We start from the raw sequence: 16,772 nt of genomic DNA on the forward strand, positions 1-16,772 counted from the left end.
CTGGCATTACAGGCCTGAGCCACCGTGTCCGGTCTATTTTATTGCTTATGATTTTTTTAGTTTAGTTTTACATTGCAGGAGAACTGCATACTTTAGTATGACATGTGAATTGTATCTTAATAAAGCTATTTTTTTAAAGGGAAGAGTAATCGAATAGCATAATTTAACATTGAAATCACTAATCTAGAAAAAAAGTTTTCTATATAAAACTTTCAACACTTAGATAATAAAGTTTCTGAAAAATCTCAGTATTTTGTTTAATGACAAACTTTTGGTTTACTTGCTGATTTTGTTTACTGTTTAGCAATCTGGAAACCTGACCATCAATCATGTGCTAAAAAACTATCTCCCTTCTCAACTGCAGTTTTCACTCAATGAAAAACTACATACAATGAGGACACCAGTATGATAGGGGGTAGGATAATGCTGTGGAAAGACTAGAAGTCAGAAGACCTGGTTTTACATTGGGGCCCCACCATTTGCTGACTGTGTGCTCTTAGGTTTGTCGTTGTACCTTTCTCAGGTTTAGGTTCTTCACTGGCAAAAGGGAGATTAAAATCTCTGCCCTGTTTACCCCACAGAGTTGTGAAGACAAAATGAAAGCATGGAGGGGCTGTGAATGTGCTTATTTCCCATATGACTGTAGAAAGTACTTAAGTTTTAACAGAAGATCACTGGGTTTTAATTTCAGAATTTAAGGTAATTGGTTTGCCCTCCAACTTTTTACTCAAGGTTATGTTTTTCCTGCCTTACTAGTTAATATACCACTCCAACTCTCCCTTCATTCCTCTCCTTTTCAGAAAATTCTAGAATCTAAAACTTCCCCCCCAAACAGAATAATCCCTAGGATCTCAAGACAGTCCTTTTCTTTAAGCCAGTGTTTTCCAAACTTTCTTGAGGGAAAGCAGTCAACAAGATACTGTTTTTTAAAGGTTTCAAGGCCAAATTAGTTTGGAAAATATTAAACAGAAGACTCCTCTAAGCTTTTATTATGATACTATGTGTGGTGAATGTTGGAGATGAATATAATATTCTATGTCTTCCAACACGTATGGCTCCTTTGCTTAGGTGGTGCGCCTCAGAACAGTCCGAAAATGGTTACTTCAGATAAGCATGGGATATATATACACACATATACATATTCTGGCTCTTTAAGCTTCTCAGAATGAAAAGCAAGATACTAAATGAGTTTTTCAATGCTGGTCATTGCTTCCTGGTAGCAAATTAGGTACATAAAGATTTGTGATTACTCAATCAGATCATTAGGCCTCCATTTAAGGTATTGTAGCCACAAACTAATGGGACAGTGGTAGTCACACACTAAAATCCCTTCAGCTGTAAGCAGCAATCACTGTGTAAAGCTACTGATTATAAGACATCTGGAAGAGGCAAAAGAAGAGCATATTTACATTCCAATGCTTTATAAAACACTGTGCTGGCCAAACAAAACATATATGCAGGCTTAACTTGACCCCTGGGTCACAAATTTGGATCCACTGTTTATAAAGTATTTCACTACATTTTTAACATACCAGCAAAAAGGACCATTCATTTATCTAGCTATTCCTCACCTTCTATGTGACAATCACTGTCACTTTTATGCAGTTTTATATTTTAGAATCTAAGTCCCTGTTCTACCATTAGACTGGCAGAGATGACATATAAACAGATCCAATGTAGTAATACTTTGATGGAATTATAAATAAAGTATTGTGAGATCATTGAAAAAAGGGAAATAGAAGTAGGGGATTAGAGGAAATAGAGGACATTCCATGCAAAAGGGGCTAATATCATCATAAGCATATAGAAACTAAAGAAAGTGAAATAGAGCTTGATTTGACAAGACTGCAGGGTTCCTGGGATGGACAGGCACTGGGAAACTTGTTTATTCAGTGCCAGGAACTGCGCTCAATTCTGGGAATAGCTGAAATAAGAAAAACAAAGAAAAACACACTTCTCTCAAGGAGGTTGGTCTGTGGATAAAGACAAACAAGAAACTGAAGGATGGTAACAGTGGATAAATGCTGTGACAGATATTTACGTGCAATGCTGTGGGAGAATACAGTTGACCTTGGTATAAGGCCTTGCAGGCCATGCAAAGATTTTGAACTTTATCCTAAATTATGAGGAGCCCTGAAGTTTTTTTTGAAGAGGTGAGATGATCAAATTTGCATCGTAGGAAGACACTGACAGCAGTGTGGAGAGCAGGGGAGAGACAGAAAGGAGCAAAAGTACTTTTGCCAACAATCCAGTTTTCTGTAACGTGAACTGCAGACTAGGACCAGACTGCAATAAAAAGAAACAAACCAAAATATTTCAAAATATTATAGAATTGTAATAAAAAGAAACAAACCAAAATATTTCAAAATATTATATTCTACCTATGCAGAACCTAGAAAATAAATACATCTCAGACACTGACTGTGCCTTCAATTAATGACACAGCCAGGCAAAGAATTAAGTTGTCACCTGTAACTTATCTGACCCTCCTTGCCTCCACACACCCACCCCACACCTTATACCCCCCTCTTGTATTCTCGGCTGAATTTCTGTGTTATCAGGGCTGGGAGTATTCTGGATGTATAAAAGGGTGAGTGGGAAAATAAGAGGGTAACTGCTATGAGGATAAGATATTTATAAATGCCTAAATACCGCAGACTATTCTTTCACCACCTACAAGGGGAAAAGCAGATATTCAACCTGTTTTGTTGAAAAGACTTTGTTAAGGTAAGAACCTGAGAATGTACATGTTAATCAAGTTTTCAAAGGCAAATCAACAAAGCCTTTCAATGAGTCATCAAGGTCATATCTTCTTCCAAGGACATATAATCTGATGGGGGAGTTTCCATCTCTAATCTGTGAAAAAATCTTTCTTGCTATTTAGGTTAAGAAATAACCCCAGTTCTCCAATCTAATACACAAGGCTACTATGGAACATACTAAACTCAAAATTCTAAAAACCTTATAACTTCAGTGTGTCTGTGAAAGGTTTGTGATTTGCTAAACAGAATATCATGTCACCGAGGAAAAGGTATAATTTAAAGAAGGCTTACTTTTTCCTCCCCTTCATTGTTTTGACAACCTGAGGTCTACAAAGATAAAATATTTCAATACTAGTACAATTATAACTTAGCTTTAAAGAAATTTTACGTCAAGACATCCTATTAGTGAAGGCAATTTATTTCCAATTAAATTTTTTTCTATCAAAAGAGAAAAATGAACATTTGACCTGTTTTAAAGCACAATAATGTAATATTATATATGTACCTATTATGTATGTGTTTTAATATAACAACGAATTGCCTATTCCATTCACACTATAAACGCTAAAATCAAAAGACTGTTTTCAGAGGATCACATTTAAGTCTTTGCCATACTAATCATTGATTCTAATAAAATGGAGCCTATGTGAAATAGAGCTGGTGAATCAGAGGTAGCAAAATGGCAATCCAAGGGGAAAATGTGGCCCACAGAGAGGTCTTCATTGGCCTGGACGGACTGTGTTTCTTTTTTTTTTTTTTTTTTTGAGACAGAGTCTCATTCTGTCACCCAGGCTGTAGTGCAATGGCATGATCTTGGCTCACTGCAACCTCCACTTCCCAGGTTCAAGCAATTCTCTCAATCCTCATCTCAGCCTCCGAAGTAGCTGGGATTACAGGCATGCGCCACCATGCCCAGATAATTTTTGTATTTTTCGTAGAGACAGGGTTTCACTAGGCTGGCCAGGCTGGTCTTATAGACATGAGCCACCATGCCCAGCCTCAGCCTGTGTTTTAACTGACTTGGGTATCAATGTTTACAAACTGGAAGACTTCATATAAAATTCAGGTTTCTACCTTCCCTTGAAAATCTCGCAGATACTGGTTCCAAACTGTGGCTCAAACAAAATAACTGCTCTCTGATTTCCAATTTACTACTGTACTCAGCCAGTTTCATTTATGATTTTTGCCCAGATCCTACAGGCATCTGAGTTTGTGAACCTATATACCATGACTATATAGTTTACTAACCAAGGAAGATGAAAATCAGAATTTACTTCCTAACATAATGAAGTTGGTCCACATAGGTACTTACTTTCAAAATTTGAACTCTGGCTGGGTGTGGTAGCTCACGCCTGTAATCCCAGCATTTGGGAGGCCAAGGTGGGCGGATCACCTGAAGTCAGGAGTTCAAGGCCAGCCTGGCAAACATGGTGAAACCCTGTCTTTACTAAAAGTACAAAAATTAGCTGGGCATGGTAGCCTGTGCCTATAGTCCCAGCTACTCGGGAGGCTGAGGCAGGAGAATTGCTTGAACCTGGGAGATGGAGATTGCAGTGAGCCGAGACTGCATCATTGCACTCCAGCCTGGGTGACAGAGCAAGACTCTGGCTCATAAATAAATAAATAAATAAAATATGAAGTCTATAAATGCAAATGCACTGCTATGCCATAGAGTGTTGTGTGCTGTGTTGCTCTGGTGTAGGGAAAAAGGGGCTGTCGGAATCACAGTCCTTTCCTTTTCTCTATTTTGGCAGAATGACCGCCAAATAAGAATGAAACCTCTATTTTAAATATATCTGAGGTTTCCAATAACTCTACTAAGTTACTCTTGACAGCACAGAACTATTAACTTCCATTAAGGTAGTAAAAAAAAAATTTAGGGCCGGGTGTGGTGGCTCATGCCTGTAATCCCATCACTTTGGGAGGCCGAGGCAGGTGGACTGCATGAGCTCAGGAGTTTGGAACCAGCCTGGGCAACATGGCAAAATCCCGTTTGTACAAAAAATACAAAAATTAGCCAGGCATGGTGGCACATGCCTATAGTTCAGCTACTTGCGGGGCTGAGGTGGGAGGATTGCTTGCACCCAGGAGGTCAAGGCTGCAGTGAGCCATGTTTGCACCACTGTACTCCAGCCTGGGTGACAAAGGGAGATTGTTTAAAAAAAAAAAAATGTAAGATACAATAACACAAGGAAAATAGTTTTTCCACTCAAATAGACATCTATCGATATCAAATGATACCCTAACTCTTAAATTATATGGTTGTGATGAAAATGCCTTTTTTGAGAAACATCAAACCCTTTCTTAAAATTAAACTTTTCACTGGGCGCAGTGGCTCATGCCTATAATCCCAGCACTTTGGGAGGCCGAGGTGGGTGGATTACCTGAGGTCAGGAGTTCAACACCAGCCCGGCCAACATGGCGAAACCCTGTCTCTACTAAAAATACAAAAAAATAGCCGGGCGTGGCAGCGCACGCCTGTAATCCCAGCTACTTGGGAGGACGAGGCAGGAGAATCGCTTGAACCCAGGCAGCGGAGGTTGCAGTAAGCTGAAATTGCACCACTGCACTCCAGCCTGGGTGACAGAGTGAGACTCCATCTTAAAAAAAAAAAAAAAAAAAAAAAGAACCTTTCTTGCAGCTTTCTTTTTCAACTCTTACTGCAACTATACTGTTTCACTCATGGATATGTCTTTTTATAATAAATCAAGATATATCACTCTTAATGTTTTATTATTAGAAAGACAGTATGGGCCGGGCACGGTGGCTCATGCCTGTAATCCCAACACTTTGGGAGGTCGAGGTGGGTGGATCACTTGAGGTCAGGAGTTCGAGACCAGCCTGGCCAACAGATGAGGTGAAATGTCGTCTTTACTAAAAATACAAAAATTAGCCAGGCGTCATGGCGGGTGCCCATAATCCCAGCTACTCGGGAGGCTGAGGAAGGAGAATTGGTTGAACCTGGGAGGCTGAGGCTGCAGTGAGTGGAGATTGCCACTCTAGCCTGGGCAACAGAGTGAGACTCCCATCTCAAAAAAAAAAAAAAAAGTATTATGTTTGTAGTTAGTAAATTACGACTTTGTTCTCATCAGAACCTCTGCTTGCTCTGAGACATACGGTGTTCTGGCTTTTCCTGATTGCTGTTTTTCTTCCCAGAAGGTGCCTTGTCTATGCTTTCCCCTCAAGATGCTACAGGTCAGGCCCGGCGCAGTGGCCCATACCTGTAATCTTAGCACTTTGGGAGGCCAAAGCCAGAGGATCACTTGAGCTCAGGAGACCAGCCAAGACAGCATAGTGAGACCCCCCCCCCACCTATCCAAAAAGTTTTAAAAAACTAGCCTGGTGTGCTGGTGCACGCCTGTAAGTCCCAGCTACTGGGGCTGGGGGCTAAAGTGGGAGGATCGCTTGCGCCCAGCAGTTCAAGGCTGCAGTGAGCTATGATCACACCCCAGCGCTCCAGCCTGGGCAACAGAGCAAGACCCTGTCTCAAAAAAAGATGCTACAGGTCTTTTGGTGACAGGGCTAATTTTACGGGTGAGCAATTGTTAATATGTAATCTTCTGAGAGTAAGCTGTTCATGAAAACAGCTGTTTTTTGTTGGCAAAGCTTTAGTACTAACTTTCTGTTTTTCACCTTGGGGGAGAATAGAGAGGTTGCCAGAATCATGGGAAGATACTCCCTGTTTATACTTTTTTTTTTTTTTTTTTTTTTTTGAGACAGTGTCTCACTCTATGGCCCAGGCTGGAGTGCAGTGGTGCGATCTCAGCTCACTGTAACCTCCACCTCCCAGGTTCAAGCGATTCTCCTGCCTTAGCCTCCCAAGTAGCTGGGACTACAGGCGCCCACCAGCACGCCCAGCTAATTTTTGTATTTTTAGTAGAGACGGGGTTTCACCATGTTGGTCAGGCTAGTCTCAAACTTCTGACCTCAAGTGATCCGCCTGCCTCGGACTCCCAAAGTGCTGGGATTACAGGTGTGAGCCACCATACCCAGCCTCCTTGTTTATTCTTAAAGTATCCATTTTACTTGAAGATAGGCAATTTACATTTTTCTTTATTAGAATAAAGATACAATATGAAGTATGATGCAAAACTCACATGAACTTAAGATAATATGCAGATTTTATCTGAACTATTTACTGCTCAAGAGTACTACTAAGAATCTACTTCTGACCCACTGGTGAGGATGCACCTGACCCCAAGTAGCTTTCTGCAGGCTCCAATTCCAGATCCCTTCCTTAGCACCTATGAAGCACTGTACTCTTTCCTGCAAAGGTCCAAAGCCACAGAAAACAGACATCTTGAGTTTCTGTCAAGTTTAAACGTCTCTAAGAGTCAGGAAGCTGAGGCTACCATGGCTGCCAGCATGCAGCAAGCCAGGGCTCAGCAGGCTACACCTAGAGTTATATTCCAGTCCTGCAGCCTGCTGTATGTCCTGTATCACCTCAGTGGTCTGAGTGCCTCCCTAGGGACATACTGCCTAGACCAAAAAACCTGAGGCCTGGAACTCCTTGACAATGATGGGGAGAACAGAGCATGAGCACTGCCTCGGTCCCACTGTGGCAGACTTATCTGTGCGCGAAAGTCTAGCATCATTCTGCTAATCTGTGCACTTAAGAGGACCACAATCATCCTCCAGAACAATACAGATTGCCTGTTTACCAAGATCCGGATTGTGAAACTCAAGAGACTGTCAGCTGGGGGTTGGCAAGGCCTCAAAGGTAGAAGCCAGAGACCATGGGGCTAGTTGGCCATCCTGGCCCCTTTGGGTATCATGTTTCTGAGTCCTGGAGACCAGCCTTGAAGCTGCTGCTTTATCTAAGGAGGAGATGGATGTATGATATCATGTCATTATTCACTCGGTAGCTGAAGAAGAATTTAAGTATATTTTCCCAGAGGTCTTGTACCATGTATTTCTTTGATTAAAGTGGTTTAAACAGTATACTTGGCATTTATTGAGAATATTCTCCCAAATGGTGGCATTTGCAGTACAAGTCAGCTAAGATTGCTAGTGCTACTTAGAAGTCTCAAGCAATTCAAGTGTAGGATTAATCTCCTAAAGCTGGAATTGGGATCAAAATTAAAATTGCAAAGCCACAGGCCAAGCAATGTCAACTCTCAAACTGTGGGGCTGCTGAGGCTCCCAAATTGCCTTCCAGAGAAATCAAAGAGCATTCTTTTTCATCTAATGGTTGGAAATCTCTTTCCCAACAGGTAGGGGTGGGGTAGGTCTCCAAATTAAGGAATACTGGTAAATAAATCTCAGCCATCTCTTTCAGCATCAGGGGGAAAATGCAAATAGGATTTTTATCATTGTAAAATTTATATTTGTGAAAGCCTTGTTCAATCGACTACAATTTCCACACACAAAAAAAAACACATGTAAGAATGGCTGCCAAATAGAAATAAAAATAACAGCTAACCTCTTTATTAGTGCTTTGTAGGTGCCAAGCACGATGATAACTGCAAATATATGCACTAAGCATTCTCTCATTTAATTATCAAAATAATCTCCTAAAGTAGGTATTTTCTTTACTCCATTTTACAATGTGGAAGTAGTACAGCCTAAGAGTGGATTATGTAATCACTATGTTAATGCTGCCTTCTCCCATCCAGAAGTGCCACTTTATATTAGTAAGTTATCAATTTGAATCACAATTTTTAGCACAATCTCAGCACATTTTTTAAAAAGCAAATACCCATTAAAGAATACAGAAGCAAAGAGACCCTAACAAAGGAAAGTAAATACCATGATTAAAATTATTTTAATCTTTACATAATGGCTTTAAATAATTAAGTTTTACATAATGGCTTCAAAAGACTGGCCAGATTCCATGTTATCTATAATAAACAGCAAAATATCTGCTGGCCGCAAGACTAAATAACTATTATCAGCAAAAATGCTAAAATAGGACATGCACCACAGGCGAGAGAACCATGCAGTTTTACCTATCCTACAAACAGATTTTCAGTCACTGACAATGCCAAGTTGAAGCTAATATATTATAAAAACCTGAACAAAGTTAATTTGATCAAATATCGTCAGCCTTTATGATCTCAAAACTATGCCCTGCAGATAAACATTAGCTAATTTCTTCTCAAATGCTTTAATGAGGTTCTGAAATGTATTATAGCCCTGTAAAACACAAAACTGCTAAGGGCTTAAAGTGAGCAATTTAAAAGTATTATTCATAACGTTCACATCATAATTTGCTAACCTTAAAGATAATTTTGAAAATCCCATTATTTTTATCTTTGAATAAGTGCTTAAATATTTATTTGATGATGATTAACAATTTCAGTGAAGCATTAACAAGTTCATGGACAAGAATCAAGCTTCGGTTCCCAAACTACTTACCGGAGCCTAAGCAAGCCAGGAATTTAACACAATAGGAAGAACCAGGGATTGCATGCTCCATCTAAGACATTAAAAAATCAATTAGAGGCCAGGCATGGTGGCTCACACCTGCAACCCCAACACTTTGGGAGGCCAAGGCGGGCAAATCACTGGAGATCAGGAGTTCAAGACCAGCCTGGCCAAAATGGTGAAACCCCATCTTCACTAAAAATACAAAAATTAGCTGGGTATGGTGGCGGGTGCCTGTAGTCCCAGCTACTCGGGAGGCTGAGACACAAGAATCACTTGAACCCAGAAGGCAGAGGCTGCAGTGAGCCAAGATCGCGCCACTACACTCCAACCTGGGCAAAGAGCAAGAATCTGTCTCAGAAAAAAACAAAAAACAACAAAGAAATCAATTAGAAAACAAAAACGTAGTGTGGGCTACCCAACACTTGTCTGTAGGCGGCCAAATTGGCCACAAGTTTGTAACTCCCACATGAAAGCTTAGAACCAGAATCTGAAGCTGTCTTCCTAATATAATTGCTTCCTGTCACAAAGAGTCTATATAACAGATTATAAATTTTGATGAATGCAATGGAGTTTATATACAGGTAATATTCATCTTGTCGCACATTTACATGTCCTGAGTGGGAATTAACCATAACATAGAAATAATTTGAATATTTTTAAATGTCTTTGTTTTTGCTTATAAGATCACAGATAATTGTTTTAGTACATAAAAATGAACTACCACTATTGAAATGGCATTTTACCTGCTTAAGAAATCGGTCAGATGCGTGGCTATGCTTAGCTAATACGCTTGGCAGAGCAGGATTGGCATACTCAAACTGAGGATTGTAGGTATAGTCAGATTTGAAGAATCTCAGTTTTTCTTTCTCTAAGTTGGTGGGTTTTATAGCAGTCAATATACAAAATTTCTTCCCAGAAAAGTCATCTCCCTTTTCAAAGCTTCTAGACAGCTGAGGCTTTGGCTTTGGAAGAGTGGAGAAATGGCACCACTTGACCTTGCTTTTGGGTTTAGGTGGCAGTACTATGCCATTCCCTGTAACAGAGATATCATGTGTAAACTTTACAGGACTTGACACTGAACTAGTGACAAAAACAGCAGGCCGCCTCTCCAGGCAGTACCAAGTACCACTGCTTGTCACAGGCACCAGGGCTTTCATCCTGCGAGGATCTTTGCTACGAGAAGTGTTAGGAGATTTGCTGGGTTTTCTACATCTTTTGGAGTAGGTGGAGGAAGACTGTTTTTGTGAATGATACTTTTTTTCCTCCTTGCTCTGTAGCAGGACATTGTAACTACTGGTTCCAGTTGTGAAAATGTCTTTTAGCACTCCCGAGGACAAATGTGAAATGCTTCTTTTGTTGTCAATGATCAATGAATCTTCTGCATTTAGAATAGACTTCTTAGCAAGTTCTTGCTCAGGCCAGTGAAGCTTTTCTGTGTTAATAAACAAAATCAAAACAAAAGAAATAACAAAGATACCAGATGAAGCAAACTGTTTATTAGGAAAGGTATTCTGAAGATTCTTTAAACTTCGTAATTTTGCAGTAATCATTAGAAAAAAACATTTTAAATATTAAAAGGATATATTACTAAACTTTGGTCATGCTAGCTACTGTCATTTCTCTTCTCTATGAGTATATATAAGTTAAATTATCTAAAAAATCCTCAGCTTCAAACCACTTAGATGATCAAAGTCTAATATGTGAGATAATATAGATAAATAATCTGAATACTTGATTCTACAAAAGAATGTAGATTTTGGCTGGGCGCAGTGGCTCACACCTGTAATCCCAGAATTTTGGGAGGTCGAGGCAGGCAGATCACTTGAGCAGGAGCTGGAGACCAGCCTGGCCCACATGGTGAAACCCTGTCTCTACCAAAAAATACAAAAATTAGCCAGGTATAGTGGTGCGCCCCTGTAATCCCAGCTATTCAGGAGGCTGAGGCATGAGAATTGCCTGAACCTGGGAGGCAGAGGTTGCTGTGAGCTGAGATCGCACCACTGCACTCCAGCCTGGGTGACAGAGTGAGACCCTATCTTAAAAAAAAAAAAAGAATGTGGATTTCATAGAAATGATATATTTTAAAATAGTATTTTCTATAATAAAGTAAAATCCAAGGCACTTTCAAAGACAATACAATCTTGAAATTTGGAAATATATATAAAGGTAGCTATCAGTAAAAGAAGGACAACAAAGCCTTATTTACTCAAAAACCATTGTTAAGATTAAACAGATGGCATCTTCAAGCATGTTTTAGTAATGTCGCTTAGTATGAATAACTGGTTGATTTTCTTCATAATTCTAAGCTGTACGTTAAGGTTAAAGAAAAACAAGGGTTTTTTCTTGGCAAGTTAGAAAAACAAATTTTAATAACTATTACAAAGGTATTAATATATCAAATGGCAAGTGAAGGAGAGGGCAGCTTTGTTTTTAGAACTCACAAGTGCTTTAAACAGATAAGAATCACTGGATATACTGTTGTGCATTCACTACTTTAAAACTGTGTTGATCTGCATTCTTTCATTCAACAAATACGTAGAATGCTACTAATTCAGCACATGGCTCTGATAAACAACTGTATAAACACATTGTTCTTACCTATAACCAGCTTCTAATCTGGCTCTGAAGACAAGGCATTCCTATGAAGATTTCAACAATAATACAATGTAGTATATAATTAAACATGAAAAACAAAAGACACAAACAATAACCTACAGTTCAGATGAGGAAGGAAGCAATGTGAAGAGAAACAGATGAGATTTCAAGTAGGCCCTTAAGGGTTTTCAGATTCAATTCTAAACTGATGAAGAGTTTGTCTTAAATACATCTCATCTGAACAAGACTCCAGCTCAACTCCTGTCAATAAGTGTTCACTGAATAAACAAATGAATAAATAAATGACCCTAAACATGCAATTCTGCAACCATTCTGAATAAATATGTACTTGTAGTTCTGGGACCATTCAAATATGAGATTACTGCAGACCTGAAAATATAACAGGAAAGACCCTAAACCAGTAGTTCTTAACAGAAGGCAATTTTACCCTCCAGGGAACATTTGGCAATGTCTAGAGACATTTTGGTTGTCACAACTGGGGAGAGGCTATTGACATCTAGCAGGTAAAGGCCAGGGATGCTGCTAAACATCCTTCACTGCATAGGACAATCTCCTACAACAAAGAAATATTCATTCCAAAATGTCAACAGTATCAAGGTAGAGAAACTCTTATCTAAATGTTAGTTTTTAAAACCCAGGAGTCATAGAGTCTAGGGTAAAGAGACAGTACTAAAGTAGATAATAATCCAAATATGTAAGGTATTTAAAAGTCCTTTTACTTACATTTTCTAGGCCAGCATGTGAAATCTGAATTCTGGTGTCTAAAAGATAACATAAAGGTATTTCTAAAGCTTGCAGGGGCTAAATGTCTATTATATGTGTAAGTTTAGAGGTAGGAGCTAGATCACATAGGGTCATGTTGAAGACAGGTTGTACAAAGAAGCTGTTCAATAAATGTTAAAGACTCAACAAGACAAAATTAACTGGACAAATAAACAAAACATTCATCATAGGCTGGTAGCTCCCAGTTTCTCAGGAGTTTCATAGACTTACGTGTTGCCAACTAACAGTCAAAACTGAGCAGGCCAAGCAAACAGGCTAAGGAATACCAGGACACAGGCTGTAGCCCAAATGCCCAGGAATAATGTCGGTTTCCCTCAAACGACACCACAAGCTTAGGAGACAAGAGGTGATAATGAAAAGAAAACCGAAATAGATACAAAAAGGGAAAGACTGAAAGAACTCAAATAAGCATAAGCCTAGGAAGTAGGGTAAGGACTAGGTGTAGCCGGAAACGTAAAGGGAGGAAATCAGATTGTTTTCTCAGTTGATCTTCGTAATAAAAAGGGACAGAGTTACATCAAATTAAAATCAATAAATAAGACTACTCTGAAGAATTTGTTTTGATGATTCATTACATATATGTTGTACTGATTTTTTTAAAAATGAATACTCAATGTGAAAATGCTCTGTTTTCTAAGATCTAGTAGCTTTATGACCAAAGAACTGAGCTTGCTGAGTTTTTTGTCGTAAAGCATCAGTGACCTCCAAATTCATAATTTTGTGCCATCTGAAACAGCCTACACATTTCCAGATACTAAAAAAAAAAGTCCTAAACCACCTGTCAAAATACTCAAGGAGGAATGAAGTATGGCAGCGGGGTGACAGTATATGCCTGACAGAACCTCTCTCCCCAGGAATTACAGCATTTCAGTTCACTTGCTAATTATCTCCTGAGAAGCTTAGCACAAGTCCTTTTGAAGCTCCATCTGCTGCTGAATAAAGTTTGGGAGTGTTAATGGTCTATTTATTTTACAAATGTCAATCCTGTTAAATGCTGGATAGCCCATGAAGTTCATAAAAGTGGGGCACATGGTCCTTCACGCAACTCATACAAGATGGATATAAATTAATTTCTCAGAGTCACAGTAATTGTATTTCAGTTACATTAAAAAGTATCATAGAACCTAAGAGATTGTTTTTGTAATTTTAAATACTATTGCTTACTTTGTGAAAAAAAGACTTTTGAACATGGTTAAGAACACTAAGAGGCCGATAACATTTGACACAATTTATTAAAGAACATCCTATTCTCTGAATCCTTTTTCCTGAAAAATTAAAACATTTTAAAAGCATAAACAGACTTATTTGGAGGAAGTGTAACTCGTGTTTTCCCAGAAAAGTAATAAGGTGATTAAAAAGCATACTTTCTCACATTAAAGGTAGTCATTATATAATGTAAAACTTAGCTATAAGCAATCTGTTTCACTATAATATTGGAGAGAATGAAAATAATTTGTTGATAGAAGAAAATCGTTCACCCCAACCTGATTACCCACACTGAGGAAAAAAGGGTAAATAATATTTGTACATTAAAATTGATAGTCTATTCGCAAGTAGGTGAATATACTGAAGTTATCAACACAATGAAAGCTTAGTATATATCTAGAACAGGAGAAAAGGATACCAAGATTCCTGACATCCATTCCCAGCTCTTTCAATGACCTCTCTGTAATATTAGCCTAATCATTAAGCCCATCGGTACCTCCCGTTCCCCATCTAAAAGAATGGGGGAAAAGGGAGACACCGCTCTCTAAAAGTAGTGTTTCACAACTGTGAGTAGGTGAGGTTTCATAGTAATCAGGAGGTCTCTGGCTGAAAAGGAAGATCACCAGAAACAAAGCCTGGTGGCAAATACTATTCAACCAGTTTTGACCTACAAATGGAAATTTCGTATGGTTCACTAATACTTACGAAACCTGAGAATCTGGGATAATTTTATACCACAAAACAATAGGTTACTTCATTACAAACAAAAGAAAGGCCAAAACAAAACAAAATAATCCCCAAACAAGATAAACTTTAATTTTATCAAGACTTTCATTACTAAAAACTCAAAAGAAGCTAGGCACAGTGGCACATGCCTGTAGTCCCAGCTATTCAGGAAGCTGAGGCTGGAAGATTACTTGAACCCAGGAGTTTGAGTCCAGCCTAGACAACATAGTAAAACTCCAATTCTAAAAAAAAAAAACGAACAAACAAACAAACAAAAACACCTCAAACAGTATCAACAGTAGAAAGGATAAATTGTGGTACGCTCATACAACAGAAGACTATACGACAATGAAAAGAAAACTGACATTGTAAGCAACAATATGGACGTATCTCAGACAATGTTGAGCAAATGAAGCCACATCAAAAGATTTTATAGTGTATAATTCCATTTATATGTAGTCCAAAACAGCAAAACTAATTTATGGTATTAGACGTCAGAATAGCAGTTACCTTTGAGGGATGAATCACAATCTAGGAGGATACCAGGAAACCTACTAGGTGCTGGAAATGTTCTCTATCTGTTCTGGGCAATGGTTACATATGTACAAAGTCATTGGGCTGCACATTTAAGACTTGTAGACTTTATTTAAGTTACACTTTAATTTTTTTAATGGTGTATAAAATCAGTATCCTTAAAAACATATTTATTGCTCAATTTGTCTGCACTATAACAGATAATCTATTAACTATAGTATCTCTAAATTCAATAGCAACCAATGTAGCTTATCAACTGTATGAAAATGAGACGAAAGGCACTGCTAATGTCATTCAGGAATTCAGAAACTTGACTGTACTTTAGGATTCTTAAAAATTTCACAGCCCCAGGTAAGAGCAATTCAGTGCTGCTCTATTAGTAACTTATAATGGGACACTGTTGTTTTGGGGTCAGAAACTTGTGTGTTTGTTGTTTTTACAGTTAGAAATACAGAGTAGTCTAGATACCCTTGATGGTGATGGTTGTGGTAAGAGTGAGCATTATACATCATCTAAAATAACACTAAATGTGCCAGAAACAAACTTTCCCATGGCTTTCCCTTGGGATGGACAAAACTCCTAACCATGGTCTATGAGGTCACTCTTGGTCAGATCCTTCTGCCTCTGCAGCCTCACCTCACACTGTGTTCCTCAATTTCTCCACTCCAGCCTTCTCTCACTTTGACCATATCTCATACTCACTATGCTCTCACCGAACATACTTCTTCACATGCTGCTCCCTGTGTCTGCTGGGCCCTTCTATCCCTCTCTTTGTTAGATTAATATCCACTCATCTTTCAGTTCAAATAGCACTTGGTCAGGAAGCCTTCCTTAACTTTTTCATTTTAGACCCTCATAACACCTTGTATCTCTTCTTCGAAGTACTTTATCATGGTTGCAGGTTTATATTTGTTGCATGACAGACTTCCTCAACAATGAAATTATAAGCTCTTTTACAACATACATCTGTGTTTGGTTTTGCTTATTCACTGTCCTGCTTATGAAAGGGGGGCCAGAGAGGTAGACAAGGGAAGAGAATATTTGAGAGAAAAGAAAGGGTAAAAGACTTAGTTGCCTGACGGTTGAGGAAAAAATTATCCCAGGAAGGTAAAAGAAAAATGAAACAATTAGTGATGTTGAAGACAACATGGTAGGTACCTGCTGCTGTAGGACAAACAGGAGCTATGTGCCTAGGTATATTCAACCTGTATGGCCTAACGCTGGCCTTAAGACTTTCATTTCCAGTATTTTTAAACATTCATCTTTGATATAAAGACACTTCATTTCTGGAATGACTCATTAATCTCTCCTTATATCACATACAAAATAAAGCCGATAGGCAATCATAAATGAACATAATCTTATATGGTTTCTCACAGCATTTTGTTAATGAATGAACTAGATGCCTTCTATTTTGAAAACAACAAATTTTTATTCAAGTGAAATATGATTTTCCCAGGTAAAAATTATTACATACTTGCCTGTGATTAAAAATCTAAAAACCAACACTTGAGCAAACCATCGGATAATGTCACACTGATATTACATGAAATCTTGATGTTGGATTTTGTGGCTCAAATCAGTGTACAGTCACTATAATAGTGAGCTGATTTTCCTAGCAGTTGACAACATGGACTTTGGAATGGAGTTGTCTGGTATGAATCTTGGCTCTGTTTATTGATAGCTATTACCCTGACCAAGTTACATAACTTCTTTGTGCTACAGTTTCCTTATCTGTAAAATGGGATAATAATAATACATACTTCATAGTATTAT

General features: G+C 38.5%; 1 protein-coding gene across 7 annotated transcripts in view; it reads right to left on the reverse strand.

The window, feature by feature from the left end:
• MATCAP2 (microtubule associated tyrosine carboxypeptidase 2) overlaps positions 1-16,772 on the reverse strand; it is a 65,802-nt gene that overhangs the window by 22,799 nt on the left and 26,231 nt on the right. For 6 of the 7 annotated variants that reach the window (XM_003318257.7, XM_063815310.1, XM_519042.8 and 3 more), the window contains one exon: positions 9,875-10,563. The exons of the other annotated variant lie outside the window; for it this stretch is intronic. In XM_003318257.7, the coding sequence (XP_003318305.6) occupies positions 9,875-10,563 (689 nt within the window). The remainder of the gene's footprint in view (positions 1-9,874; positions 10,564-16,772) is intronic. 7 annotated transcript variants of the gene reach the window in all.

Source organism: Pan troglodytes, chromosome 6, assembly GCF_028858775.2.
Source record: "Pan troglodytes isolate AG18354 chromosome 6, NHGRI_mPanTro3-v2.0_pri, whole genome shotgun sequence".
Lineage (NCBI taxonomy): Eukaryota > Metazoa > Chordata > Mammalia > Primates > Hominidae > Pan > Pan troglodytes.